We start from the raw sequence: 14,628 nt of genomic DNA, 5'->3' as shown, positions 1-14,628 counted from the left end.
CCTGACAATTGTGAAATACATTAAATAGTAATATTTTAAAAAATGATAAGAAATTAGATATTGAAATCCATTTTAATTAAAATACAAAATAATAAAAAGATGTCGTGTTTTGTATTATTTTGTTAAAAATACGTACATTTTTCTTAATGATATTACTATATAATAGATAATATTTTGATATATAAATTTGTGTTATTATGATTTTATAAATTATAAATATATTAATAGATTTAATTATGTATAATTTTGAAAATAATATTAGATTAATACAAATTGAAATCCGATTAATCATTCTGATTAATTCTACATTATCTTAGATTTCCGCCTCTTACAGAAACCGTCATATAAAGTATAAGCCTAAATATTATTTAGAATTGGATAAATCCGAGACGCAGTAAAAAGAGGGTGTAGACGCAATGATTACCGCTGCTCGTAAAAAATAGCGGTTTCTAAGGGTAGCGGTCCACAGCCATTAATGGCTGTGGAGCAGTTAGGTAACACATAGTTTTTGGGACGTTGGATGAATATCCAGCGGCCAGGATCATATTAAAATTTTAATATGTCCCGCGCTTTTTTACCGCTGGACGGAGATTCCCATGTCCAACGCTATTTTAACGTCGACGAATTGTTTGCCCACAAAAGATGTTCTCAGAGCAAGGAGAGTCCATGTTAGTGCTCTTTGTCCAACCTGCAATGCGTTTCCGAAAACAGCTTTGCATCCTTTTGTAACATGTTCTTATGCTGTCACATGCTGGGCAAGAGTACATAATCAACTTATGAGTGGAGAGTTTAACTCCTTTTCTCAGTGGTTACAGTTAGTGTTTCAACAACATGATTCTAAACAGATTCACATCACTGTTATGATCTGCTGGATGATTTGGAAGCAACGAAATGAACTCGTATGGAACCAACGTAGTTTGGAGATCACATAATTGGTGGAGTCGGCATACTCTATTCTTAACCAATGGAAGAGTGTTCAAGATAGAACTTTTGACCATTTTATGGGTTACATGACCCAAAATGATGGTGATGAACACTGGCACAGTCCCATGATTAATAGTGTTAAGATAAATTCTGACGCGGCCATTTTTGAAGATTCAAATTGCTATAGTCACGCATTCGTAGTTAGAGATCGTGAAGGTGCACTGATTGAAGCAAGATCAAAATGTTTACGCGATCAAGTTAATCCTGATTCAGCAGAAGCTTTTGGCATCAGAGAGGCATTAAGTTGGGTAAACAAACTAAACTGTTATTCACCGCTCATCCTCCATTCAATTTGTTACTGTTATTCACCGCTCATCCTCCATTCAATTTGTTACACTACACGTAAACTGCAGCAGCTGAAAACTCCCGCTCAACTCTAAAATCACTTGTGTATATCCTGAAAAATTTAGGACATTTTTCTCTATTAAAATAATAACAATTTGAGACCTTAAGAAATTTTGAACATTTTTCTAATACAATGAACAATAAAAAAACCTGACAACCGTGAAATGCTATTTTAAAAGTTTGTGACTAATTTGAATTAATCACTGTTGGGACGGATTCTGTCTCTATTAAGTGTTAATCGAGTCAAAAATCAATTTTTATGAAAAATCAGATAAAATAATCAAAAATCGGTATAACCGATCTAAAATTGGTCATTTATAAAATAAAGTAAAATTTAAAAAAAGAACAGGATATTGAAATCCATTTTAATTAAAATACAAAATAATAAAAAGATGTAGTGTTTTGTATTATACCTTAAAAATTCATACATTCTTTTCCTAACGATATTACTATATATAATATGGATAATATTTTTGATATATAAATTTATGTTATTTTGATTTTAAAAATTCTAAATATATATTATTAAATTAATTATATATAATTTTGAAAATAATATGAAATTAATTCAGATTAAAATCTGGTTAATCGTTCTGATTTATTTTCGATTACCTTGGATTTTCGCATTTTACAAAGACGGTCATGAAAGTAGTCTAAATTGAGATATCCGGGACGCAGTCAAAAGAGGGCACCCGCGCTGTAACTACCGCTGCTTGTAAAAAAGTACCGGTTTCTAAATTCTAATCATCGACCAACCAATCAAAACAAACCAAACCGTCTCTCCCCGCTCACATCTCTCCGGTCTCTCCGCAAGTTTCCCGGCAAAAATCGCCGGAAAATTCTCACAAACTCCCTATCCTCCATTCAATTTGTTACATTACACGTAAACTGCAGCAACTGAAAACTCACCGCTCAACTCTAAAATCACTTGTGTATACATACATTGTATTTGTAAGTATACTTGTTTGTTACTCTAAAAGCTTCACTCGCACTTTTACCTCAACTGTTTAAAGTGTTTTCACTTTTACCTACTGTTTTTCAGTTTTCGAGGCGATTTGCATATACAGAATTTAATACTGTGTGTGTGTGTGTAATGTTTGACTTTTAGATTCGTCTTGATTTGAGGCAAAGAGTATATGTGATTTGTTTAATCAGTGAGGCAACTACTCTGGAGTTTCTATCTTGTACTACATTAACTATTATTTAATTCAAATGTGTGTAACTAATTATATATTTTAATGTTTGAATTTGTGATTCAGTCTTGATTTCTGCTATATTTATGATGAATTTAATTGGATCAAGCTACTTTTCAGGAGTTTAAATTCGCATTAATTTAATATATTTCAAATTTATCAGTTTAGTCTACATATTTAGGCATTAGGTTAACTTTTTGATGTGTGTTGAGGTGTATGTTTGTTGATTTCAATTTTGTGAAGTGATTTGTCGAGATGTGTAAATTAGATGAAAAGAGGGAAGAGAAAGAGAAGGAGAGGAGAATTATTATGAAGTTTGTTGGTGAAATTCATGAAGAAAGACAGAATTTGATGATTTCTCATGCTCGAACGTTACTGTGGATTGTTCGAGGAATGACAACGTTGTTGCTTTGGAGTTTTGTTATTCGGTTGTTGACAATGGGGGAGGTTTGGGGTCCGAGATTGTTGAAGACTTGGCCTTCTTGTTTTACTCCAAATATGAGTGATCAGGTTGAGGTTTTGCATGTGCATCCGAATGTTTATTATCCGCCTAAGAGTGAGTAATATCCTTTCTTATTTTTGCCTGTGAGTGTGTTTTGTGATTTGCTCAAGGGTTGGCGTTTCTGTTCTGAAAACTATATATGGTACAACTTAAATACTGTAATTATTTTTCTTGAAAGCTGTCTAGAACGGTGTTGCAGTCTTTGAATTATATGTTTGTATTTAAATGATTTTGGTATCTATGCTATATGGTTCTGGTGATGATTGCTTTTATGATTTAAAGTCAGGCCTGGGTTTTTGTTGTGGGTGTGCGTTTGAATTTCCCTTGAACTTACGAATTATGTTGCTGGTTTCAGGAGTGTATAAAAACAATGGGTATCTTATGGTTTCTTGCAATGGAGGACTCAATCAAATGCGAGGAGCAGTGAGTTGAAAGTTTTAATTATTGTGATTACCACTTCATAATTTTTCTTGTGTAATTAGTCTTTTTATCTAACTTTGTTCACGTGACAAACTGTGTGCAGATCTGCGACATGGTTGCTATTGCAAGATATCTGAATGTCACACTTATTGTTCCAGAGCTAGATAAAAGTTCATTTTGGGCAGATTCAAGGTTTGCTTATTAGCTTTTGTTGTATTTCAATGCGGCGTCATATTTTCTGTACTACTGTTTGCTAAGAATTTCTGACATATGGCAGTGAGTTCAAGGACATATTTGATGTTAATCATTTCATTACCTCCTTGAGAAGTGAGGTACGAATTTTAAAAGAGTTGCCACCACGGCTTAAGAGAAGAGTGGATCTTGGAATGTTCTACTCATTACCGCCTGTTAGTTGGTCCAACAATTCCTACTATCAGCATAAGGTTTTTTAAGTTTTTTTGCTATTACACATGCTAACAGTAGCCTTTCTTATTCTCTGTCTACCTTCCGGCTTTCGTGCAGACCATAAACTAACTATTTGATCCAACTGTTTTGTAAACAGATCCTTCCTTTATTGAAAAGGTACAAAGTCGTGCATTTGAATAGAACCGATGCTCGACTTGCAAATAATGGGTTGCCACTAGAGATTCAGAAGTTGCGGTGCAGAGTTAATTTTAGTGCTCTGAGGTTCACACCCCAAATTGAGGAGCTGGGTAGGAAAGTTGTCAGCATCTTAAGGCAAAATGGCCCTTTTGTAGTCCTCCATCTCAGATATGAGATGGATATGTTGGCTTTCTCTGGCTGCAGTCATGGTTGCAACAGTGAGGAAGTCAAAGAACTAGCAAGAATGAGGTACTGTTTGTTGCACACTAGATGACTAGAAATAACAAATATATAGACCAGTATCTATATATGCTCTTACTTGGTTGACATGTGCATTAATAGATATGCTTATCCATGGTGGAAAGAAAAAGATATAAATTCAGACTTGAAAAGAAAAGAAGGCTTGTGTCCTTTGACACCTGAAGAAACTGCTCTAGTGTTAACTGCTTTGGGAATCGATCGTGATGTTCAAATTTATATTGCCGCTGGGGAAATTTATGGTGGAGAACGGAGAATGGCAAACTTGGCAGCTGCTTTCCCAAATTTGGTCAGTGATTATGCGATGCGAATTCTCTTAGGCTAAGGTGAAAATTAGTTTTTATCTTTTAGGATTGCTCATATTTTGTAAAACTCTGCTCCAATTCTGTGGACAGGTTAGAAAGGAGAAACTGCTGGATCCTTCAGAATTGGGGTATTTCCGGAATCACTCATCACAAATGGCCGCTCTGGATTATCTAGTTTCCTTGGAGAGTGACATATTTGTACCTACATATGATGGAAATATGGCTAAAGTTGTTGAAGGTCATAGAAGGTATAATACATCTAAATCATTCGTTTCTGTTTATAACCTAATTGTTTTAGCTTGTCACACTCTTCTGTACCTCTTCACTTGTGTGCTAAAGGTGTCATGCTGTTTTTCCAAAGCCATTCTAAAATTCTATTGATATATATTTGCTTATTCTGAACTGGGAGATATGAAACTAGATTGCTTTTGGTGTAGCCCTATGAGCATCTAATTTTTTGCATATTTTGTGTGTTGTTGGTAGTATATTTCGTATAATTTGGTCAATTTTTAGTTATCTAACATCTCATTTGATGTGAGGAAATACAAAATTGCTCTAGTATGTAATAATGTTTAAATCTTCCAAGCTCGGTTCATTCTTTCCTTGCAAAGCACAGTCTCCTACTTTCAGTCCTAAGATGCATCTTAACTTTTTCAGATATTTGGGATACAAGAAAACTATTTCATTGGACAGAAAGCTTATAGTTGATCTGGTTGATCATTATCGCACTGGATCGTTAAGCTGGGATGAATTTGCTTATACAGTGAAGGAGGCACATGTAGATCGTATGGGGAGCCCAAGAGAGAGACTCGTGGTCCCTGAAAGACCAAAAGAAGAAGACTATTTCTATGCCAATCCACATGAGTGTTTGCAATCCTTGGTTAAGCCTTTTAGGTACACATGATCGCTCTGTCATTATACAAAACTAGTTTTGATATATATACACTGCTCGTGTATAGTCGTAGAGAAACAATCAGACTTAGTGGTTACTGCATGCTCAAATTCGTTGAGTTTTTGGCTGGAGGGCATGTCCCAGCAAGTTCTTTAAAGCAAATTCGCTATAATTATATGTAATGATTTACACTATAACTGTCATTATTCAAATTCCTGTACAGAGAATAAACAAAATCCAGTTTTAGTTGCAATTTATGTACGCTTGTCAATTGTCAAAAGTTTCTTGGTGTGTCTGATCCAACAAGACCAAGTACATAGATTCAAGTGTTTGTCAATTCTTAGAGAGTTGGAGTTGTTATTTATTCAAATTTGAATATGCAGCACACATTTACCCATACTTGAATACTTAAAGTATGGACCAATATTGAGATAGATTAAACCACTTGCATATGGCAGCAACTTCATTTGAAATGCCCAAAAGTGACGATACTTATTATGATATAATGAAATGCATCAACATTGATTTGGTCCATTAGTTAAGGCTTGGCTACCAAATACAAATTGTATAGTCGATTTTTATAACTTTTACTAAAAATTCCCTCTTGCTTGCCGGCCATGGGCAAGCACCCATGAATCCAGTTAAGTTATTAAATGCAACTTCTTGTTTTAGTGTTAAATTTTTGCCACAGCACTTGGTCTTGTTTTTAGTAAATACTACTCCCTCTGGTCCTTTATATAAGGCACCTTGACTTTTTGCACATTATTTTAGGAGCTTTGACCACCTATTTAAACTTAATATTTTTAAATTTTCTTTTTCTGAATAATAATATTTATGTTATATTTTTATTCAGAAAAAGAAAAATTTAAAAATATTAAGTTTAAATATGTGGTCAAAGCTCCTAAAACAATGTGCAAAAAGTCAAGGTGCCTTATATAAAGGACCAGAGGGAGTATTTAATAGTAAAAAGTCATACGGCATCTAAAAAACAGTTGTCTCGAACAAATATAAAACATAAATAATCGTTGGCTAATTCATTTTTTCTAGAGTCACGCGATTTATTGAATATGAGATATTTATAAGTACCTTCTTCTCCACCTCCCATTGAAGTTAATCATGTTTGAACTATCGATCATAATTGCAATCCCTTTAATAACTTTTATCACTAAATCAAAAATCATACTTCCAGAAATAAAAGAGAGAAATAATTAAAACTCTCACCAAGTAGAGAAATAACCTATCAAGGAGAGGCTACACCAACCAAAATAATAAATAAAGATAAATAAACTTTTGATCTGAAGCGGAACCACAAAAACAAGATAAATCTGAGCGAAAATCCACCCGCTTCAAATAGAGAAGAAAGACAGCGAAATTTTCGATGATCTAACTAAGAATTTTTGAGAGAATATATCTGGAGCATAACTACAAAACAAGAAAAATCAGACTGAATCTAAATTTCCCGAGAAGGAGTACTCTTATTCAAAAATTAAAAAGAAAGTAAAGTAATTAATTAATTTGGGACTTCTACTTGTAAAAATCGATGAATAGGCAAGACAAGAGAGAGGCTTGCACCATTAAATATATGTTGAACCCGGACCAAAATTTTGTTAACTTAAACCCTAAACCATGTCTACTTTACCAGGGATGTTGTTCGTATATCATAGTTAAAATTATAATTACTATTTTCAATAATCTACGCAGTAAAAGGTCCTAGTCTCCGTCATATATATGTCAGGATCCGTGATCATAATTATAACTTGCATCCAACATTTTGTAAGTACGGGACAAAGCCTATTCAGTTCTTTTTAATTGCTGGACAGAGTTAAAATGAGAAATATAAATTTTTCTTCCACATCTTAAAATTTTCTTTTACATCTTTTTGAAATATAAAAAATGAAAAACAAAAACTATAAAATATAAATAAATAACAAATTATTTCTTCCACTTCCTCTGAATACTTGTTCTCGTATTCACAATTATCATCCTCGGTCCACCTATCATCAAGATGATTATTTCATATTGATACATTGTACACTAAAATTTTGTACCATCTTTTTCACCTAATAAAACTACTATTGCTACTAGCTTTTTCTGACGGGTGTTTGGTTGAATTAACCCGGTCCCAGAAGTACAAACCACGTGCCCCCATTTTTTCCATAAATAATCCCCGAGCCTAGCTTGGTCTACCCCGAACCAAACGCGCCCTTATTTCCACATCGTAGCAGACTAGCAGCAGGCCAGCCGAGCAAGTACTAAAATATTATTATTCATAATATATTTATTGTATTTTTTGCTTTTTGGTGGGTTTGTTAGAAAGAATAATCGCCCAAAACAACGCCACCAAATTTAATGCTTTCTCGAACTCTTCTTCTTTATATAAAACCGTGTTTTCTAAGTAAACTTTGCATTTTTTAACAAGACTCCAGTCAGCACAATTCACAAACCCTTTTGATTCAACCACAAGCTTTGATTTCTTAGTTTAAAAAGGTATGATATTTAGTATTAATATAATGAACTGATTAATGGGTCTGTTTTAGATTTGTGTATTTATATCAGGGTTTTTTTTCTGTTGTTTAGATTGTGTTCTTGATTTGTTCTATGATGCTTCTGATTGTTAGTGAAGAACAAGATTTTATTATATTATTTCTCTCCTTTTGGTGATTATGAGATGATCGATTGTAGAATTCAAGAATGGTGATTTGCTTCTTCTGAGATTTTTGCTGTTGTAAGTGTTGACTTTTGTTGACTTGACTTTGATCATTTGCTAATTGCTATAGCCTATATTAGAAGTTTGTTTGTAGTATTCATGCCATTTTGTTGGGTTTTTGTTGTAAATTGTCTCTATCATTGTTGCAGTGTAAAGGAATTCTTGTTTACATGTTACAAACATCTTCATGAAATTTCTGTATTGAAATTTCTTTTGAGATATTCCCATATGAATGTCATTACGATTTACGAGATAAAGGTTACTAATATTGTTTATATAGTACTTACTTGTATATTTGATAATCCGCACCAAAGCCTTCTTAAGTTAGTTGTAATCTGGCCTGCTATCCACGAAATTCTGTAAAGTTTGAATAATTCTATTATTGCTGCGTCTTATAATGCAGTGATGATTTTTACGAAAGATAAGATCACTGTGAAATACTAAGTTACTAACAAAATGAATTCTGGTGGAATTATCTACAAAGGTTTTGTCATTGCTGCTCTTATGGGTGAACATGTAAGTTTCTCGCAAGTTTAGATATATTCATTGAGGTTAAATAGGAAATTTTCTCATTTACAGCTTCTCTTGGGGCTTCATCAAATTTTGAAGTGAAATACTAATTAGAAAATGTAAGGCTTATTATATTTTAGATCGTAATAGAAAAACACAAATGAAGACTTTGATTTGGTTTATATTCTAATTATTTTACATATACTTTAGCTGTGTTTGCTGAAACCATTTAGCATGAGTTTAAAGCAAATGAAGTGCGGAGTGACATAGGTAAATTATCAAATGTCCAAGTTGCTCACTGTTTTTGCTAGTACGACAGCAAGCTGAGACTTGCAGAAAGGAGTCAGCCATGTATGATGTGTCTTTTGAAAATAATTATATGATTGCAGGATGTTGATTCCCTTAAAAAAATGAAACTAATATGAGCGGAGAGGCTTGAGAGTAATAGTCATGACTGCTAATTTTAATTTATGATCGGAACCAAATGATTTTTGTAATAGATTACTAACTGAGAGTAATCACTACTCATAATAATGACCTTCAAGTCATAACTCACACAGGTGCTGTTCACTGTGAGATTATGGTTTTTGTGCACATTCAATGGTTTATCTCATGTATTTTCACAGTGGATATGAACTATATGTGTTCGTAAAACTTACACGAATATTTTAATCGTTCATCATTTCTCTTTAGACTGCTCATGTCATTATTATTCTTTCTAGTGAGTTTGCGGCCTCCATGCAAGATGTTCAAATTGCCACTGTCTAAAAAAAGCCCTTAGAATGGTTCAGAGATCTGCTTTAGTCATTATCGGGGTTTCCGTCGGTGTTGCTGTTGGAGTTGTTGTAGCTTCTCTGGTCTATTTTGGCATACGGTGGTTCAGAAAGCATGCTAATCTGCAGCAACAAGCAAATGAACGATCCTTGTCAACTCTTCCTATACGTAGGAATGGTCAGGACAAGAGCTTTGACTCAAGTGCATCATTCTCTGATTCTGTTACTGTTAAGATTATAGATCATCCTGCACAAAAATCTCAGCATTTGTGGTGGAGTCACCATAGCAAGGATAAGATTGCTCCCACAAGTGGTATACCTAGATACCCTTACAAGTATGTTTATCTCTGATCTCAAAGTGAAGACAAGTTTTAGTCTATTGGTTTTTATTTGTAATTCTGATGGCCTGATTGAACATCCCTTTGTTCTTGGTAATGTATCTCGACTTCAAATACTAAAAATGTTATATCATAGAAAATGAATATGATGTGAGTTATGACATGGTGTCTGGTTGTGGCTAATCATTGTCCTGTGTCCACCAGTGACCAGAGTGTCACCTAAAATTTTTGTGCGCACTCAACAGTGTATAAGCACAGATTATCTTATTGAACTTAACAGGACTTACGAGTTCCGTCTATAAATAGCTTCCTTTTCTTTCGTTCCATATTTATAATTTTGTTTAAACAAGTAATAACATTGAAAGTTTATTCAGGGATATCCAGAAAGCTACGCAGAACTTTACAACTATCCTGGGGCAGGGAGCCTTTGGCCCAGTGTATAAAGCAAAAATGCCTTCTGGGGAGATGGTTGCTGTCAAGGTGCTTGCCTCTGATTCGAGACAAGGAGAAAAAGAATTTCAAACTGAGGTAAAGGCTAGATATTGGACTTGTATATTTTTTTTCGTTTGGTTTAGTTCAATATATTCAACATTAACTTTATGTGAATACTTTTTTTTAATATTTAGGCTTATATGCCTTAGAAATGAGGGCTGAGCGAGAATCGAACCCAGGTATCCCAGGACGACAGAGGATAAACCCGCAACTTGGGCTATCCAGTCACGCTCATTTTATGTTAATATTTTGTATCTTAAACATGTACATTAAGCTTACAATATAACATACAGTCTCTGGAATATACCTCATGTTAAACTCAAGGTTGAGATAGAATATGTCCTTGAGAAATTTTATGTGAATGCTTTGTGTCTTAAACATGTACATTTAGCTTACAATATAACATACAGTCTCTGGAATATAACTCATGTTAGAGTCAAGGTTGAGATAAAATATGTCCTTGAGAAGGGCAAAAATTTTGAAATTTATATTTCACCTTAAAAACGAAACAGCAATTGTAATTCTGAGTTGATATTGGTTTTAGCACAACAGTTTAGGGATAAAAATATATGGGTAATAAAGCAGCTGAGGAGGGTTGCACAGGAGGGTCCATGTAGAAGCAACAAATTAATGTAAAGCTATAGTTATCCAATTCTTTTCTTGTATTATGAACCCCAATTTTGTACCTTGTATAATTTCTGAAGATTGTTTCCTTATTACTGTGTGGCTCCATTTTCCTATAGAGTATCCTCTGTGTGAATCTTATTTGTGTAATCAACTAAGATAGTTGGCCTAATCTATCTGCAGGTCTCTCTACTTGGTAGACTGCATCACAGGAATTTGGTGAACTTGGTTGGATATTGTGTAGATAAAGGGGCACACATGTTGATTTATGAGTTCATGAGTAGTGGTAGTCTGGCAACCTTTTTATATGGTTAGTTGCGGCATGCACTTCCCTATTTTCAAAGTATTATTCCTTTAGGAGCTTCCGAACTGCCTAATAATTGGAAAGCAATGAAGACTTGGTTACTTGCTTTCAAAACATGTTTGACAGATTTGCTTTTCCTTAAGTAATATATCTGGTAATTCGTTTGTATGCAGTAGTATCACTGCTGATCTGCAAGAGTTATATAAATTAAGAGCCACAACATAACAATGTCATATGATGCCATGAGCGCTTGAGCAAATAACTCATTGCTTAGATTCTTAATGCACAATTTTGTCAGACATGCCAAATCTCGGGGTCTTTTCATCATACCTTCTGATTATTTAATACAGTACTGCATTAAGATTTCTTTCTGCCAAGGGTTTGATCAAATGTTTTGATTTTCCTGATCTGAAACACTTAGATGAGGAGAAGAGAACTTTGAACTGGGAAGAACGGTTGCAAATTGCACTTGACATTTCTCATGGGCTCGAATATCTTCATGACGGGGTAAGCACATTAAGCATCAAGATATTCAGCTTAAGTAAGGACATATATTATTAAGAATATTAATTTTAGCTTTTTTGAACAGGCAGTCCCAGCTGTCATACACCGTGATTTGAAGTCTGCTAATATATTATTGGACAATTTGTATAGAGCAAAGGTAAATAATTTGCACCATCCACAGTTGTTTAATTACATTGCGTGATCCCTGTCTAGATGATTTAATGGAAACCAGGATGTATAGTTGAGGAAACAATTGATTAAAGTGTAAAGCAGAAGGGTCTCGGGTGCTTAAGTGTATGCTTTGTCGAAAAGAACACGAGAAAATACAACCCGTATACGTATATTTAATGACTATTATACTATATAGTAATTAAGAAGAAACAACATTGTACATTACAAACAGGTTCAAATAGTCTAGTCAATAATATACAACTTGCTTTGTCAAAAGGAAGCACACTAAAAACCTCAACCCATACATGTATATTTAATGACTCTTATACTATATAGGGAGTAGTAATTAAGAAGAAACAACAGTGTACAGTACAAACAGGTTCAAGTAGTCTAGTCAACAATATACAACTTGTTTTTATATAATACAGGAAGCACAAGTACATCTAACATATAATTGTTTTCATTTTTCAACCATTATCTTTTTCTTAGAAAATTCTCAAAATCTTCGCCGCGGTTCATCTTTCTACTTATTATGGTTTAAATTGATGTTAGAACTTCACATGTAAGCCCCTTTTTAAATGTGTGGTATAAGCTTTTGGCGCTTAGCCAGCGCTTCTTAGAAGTGGCTAGGATTTCTCAAAGCAAAGCGGAAACTTGGCACTTAACTGAGTTTTCGGCTTAATCAGGCTCTTAAACATGCTCTCCACATCTCTGTTTAAATATTGTTTTGTAAACCTGATAAGATCAGTAAATGTCTGCAGAGTACGTCTGTCTTATTATTAAGAAATGGTGAGTAAGTTTACCCAGTATGAACCTAGAATATGCACAGATAAATTCTGGTTTTCTTTACTAGCATCCTAACATTTACAGTCATCCCTTTCAAACAGGTTGCTGATTTTGGGCTGTCGAAGGAAGAGAAATTTGGTCGCAGTAATTCAGGCCTTAAAGGAACTTATGGTTACATTGATCCTACGTACATATCAACAAACAAGTTCACAGCAAAGAGTGACATTTATAGTTTTGGAATCATACTCTATGAACTCATTACAGCCATCCATCCACACCAAAACTTGATGGAATACATTAATCTGGTAAGAAACTATTTTAACAAATCCTGTGTATTATTCTGCAATTGTACCAAATGATCGTTGGACATTATAAATTTTTTCTCCTTTCACTAAAGGCCGCCATGAGTTCAGACGGCATTGATGAAATTCTTGATAAACGACTGGTTGGAACATGTAATGTTGAAGAAGTGCGTAGCCTCGCTCACATTGCCCATAAATGCTTGCACAGCACACCCAGGAAACGCCCCTCAGTTGGGGAGGTTATGCAGGCAATATCTAAAATCAAACAGAGGCACATGGGTAAAAAAAATGTGTTGTCATTATCAGAAGACGATTTTTCAAGTGTGGTTAGCCGAATAGAGTCGCAACACATAGAAATGGGTAGACTAACCAGCATAGCTGAGAGAGCTTAAAAGATCCCTTATAAGTTATTTTTATTTTTGTAACTTGTACAACAGATGCATATATGATGCATATATGGTAGTAGCCTGAAGATCTTGTCATCCCAGTTTTATGTTTGAGGCCAGTAAACCCACTTACTCCCGAATTTCATTTTATAAGGGAAATCAAGTAATTAGTGGTTTAGCGTGAGTAGAATTTTTTTGCTCCTAATGGTAATCTTAGGAGTATTTAGCGGCGGTTGATCATTAAGATATAGGCTTGCTTTCCAAAGTTATGCTCTTATTTTGGTGGGGGTTTTTTTTCACTTGCTTTTCTTTTACAATGATGCAAGGCTCAGGAGTGTGTATTTATTCAATGTTGTCTTTGTGATTGTAATTGTACTCCATGGAACAGGTTGATATTTTTTTCCCTGAATCAAAATTTGGGTATGGGGTTTTTGAATGGGCTTGGGACTGAGTTTTTAACAAATATTCCGCCACAGTCTCATAATACAAGTCACAGTTTATCTATCCATAATATGAGTTGTCTTGGCCAAGTCTTTATTTGTGTCAGTTTATAACAGTTCTAGCTTATATATATAGGGTCCTGGTCCCCGAACTGGTTGTCAGGGACAGTTTATTTAACACACACTTCCAGGGGCGTCTGGATCTATATTTCAAGGGTCCAGATTAAAACTTTTTTTTTAGTATCCGCTATAATTTTCCGCGTGTTAGATAAAGTCTCCCTAACAATCAGTTGTCAGGGACCAAAACCCATTTATATATAGTATAGTTTTATTAAATCATTATGTGAAAATGTTAAACGTTTGTTACTGAAGTAGTGAAGTTTACTCTAATTTTTACATTGAAGCATCAATGTCACTAAATTAAGCTCCTCGAGTTTCGTGATCCAACTCATCTAAAGCTAATTATTTGTTGCTTCTGGGAAAACATTGTACCAGTGATGACAAGTTTTTGCATGGCTAATTAAGGCAGTTGCACAAGCCATTTCTGTAAAATATGTACGTCAATATCTTTAATAGTCTTGTCTAAAAGTGGTTGTTTAAATATGACTTGGAAGATATTACACATAAAATTTGTCGAATTTTTAAGATATTATATATGCTTCAACAAGAGTGGCGATATACACACACACACATATATATATATATATATCTCGATTATATTATAATATATTACTATTATGATTAGTATTTCTAGTTACAAATAGAATGCATGCAACTTACAAAATATAT

At 34.1% G+C, this 14,628-nt stretch overlaps 2 protein-coding genes across 4 annotated transcripts; both read left to right on the top strand.

Moving 5' to 3' along the window:
• The first annotated feature begins 2,299 nt into the window (after positions 1-2,299).
• Positions 2,300-5,839, top strand: LOC108211349 (rhamnogalacturonan I rhamnosyltransferase 1). Its single transcript, XM_017382922.2, has 8 exons — positions 2,300-3,078; positions 3,380-3,447; positions 3,548-3,636; positions 3,722-3,887; positions 4,007-4,296; positions 4,390-4,594; positions 4,701-4,858; positions 5,268-5,839. The coding sequence occupies exons 1-8, from the start codon at positions 2,778-2,780 to the stop codon at positions 5,512-5,514; spliced, it is 1,524 nt and encodes a 507-aa protein (XP_017238411.1). The 5' UTR covers positions 2,300-2,777; the 3' UTR covers positions 5,515-5,839.
• A 1,946-nt stretch (positions 5,840-7,785) lies between these two features.
• Positions 7,786-13,583, top strand: LOC108210545 (calcium/calmodulin-regulated receptor-like kinase 2). 3 transcript variants are annotated; one of them, XM_017381872.2, is made up of 9 exons: positions 7,786-7,989; positions 8,613-8,725; positions 9,442-9,827; positions 10,205-10,358; positions 11,130-11,256; positions 11,672-11,757; positions 11,840-11,911; positions 12,813-13,016; positions 13,109-13,583. In XM_017381872.2, exons 3-9 carry the CDS (start codon positions 9,502-9,504, stop codon positions 13,403-13,405), a joined length of 1,266 nt encoding a protein of 421 aa, XP_017237361.1. In that variant the 5' UTR covers positions 7,786-7,989; positions 8,613-8,725; positions 9,442-9,501; the 3' UTR covers positions 13,406-13,583. The 3 variants fall into 3 exon arrangements, with proteins under 3 accessions (XP_017237361.1, XP_017237360.1, XP_063945175.1); XM_017381871.2 differs by lacking the exon at positions 8,613-8,725 and having other exon boundaries at positions 7,787-7,989; XM_064089105.1 differs by lacking the exons at positions 7,786-7,989; positions 8,613-8,725 and adding an exon at positions 8,107-8,227.
• The last annotated feature ends 1,045 nt before the right edge of the window (positions 13,584-14,628 follow it).

Source organism: Daucus carota, chromosome 3 (genome assembly GCF_001625215.2).
Source record: "Daucus carota subsp. sativus chromosome 3, DH1 v3.0, whole genome shotgun sequence".
Taxonomy (NCBI): Eukaryota; Viridiplantae; Streptophyta; class Magnoliopsida; order Apiales; family Apiaceae; genus Daucus; species Daucus carota.
The sequence above is the reverse complement of the archived record's forward strand: the minus strand, read 5'-3'. Positions and strand labels throughout refer to the sequence as shown.

Coding starts and splice junctions, on each gene's coding strand:
- LOC108211349 (XM_017382922.2), top strand. CDS start 2,778: ATGTGTAAATTAGATGAAAAGAGGGAAGAGAAAGAGAAGGAGAGGAGA. Junction 3,079..3,379: donor TGTTTATTATCCGCCTAAGA/GTGAGTAATATC, acceptor TGCTGGTTTCAG/GAGTGTATAAAAACAATGGG. Junction 3,448..3,547: donor TCAATCAAATGCGAGGAGCA/GTGAGTTGAAAG, acceptor AACTGTGTGCAG/ATCTGCGACATGGTTGCTAT.
- LOC108210545 (XM_017381872.2), top strand. CDS start 9,502: ATGGTTCAGAGATCTGCTTTAGTCATTATCGGGGTTTCCGTCGGTGTT. Junction 10,359..11,129: donor AAAAAGAATTTCAAACTGAG/GTAAAGGCTAGA, acceptor ATCTATCTGCAG/GTCTCTCTACTTGGTAGACT. Junction 11,912..12,812: donor ACAATTTGTATAGAGCAAAG/GTAAATAATTTG, acceptor CCTTTCAAACAG/GTTGCTGATTTTGGGCTGTC.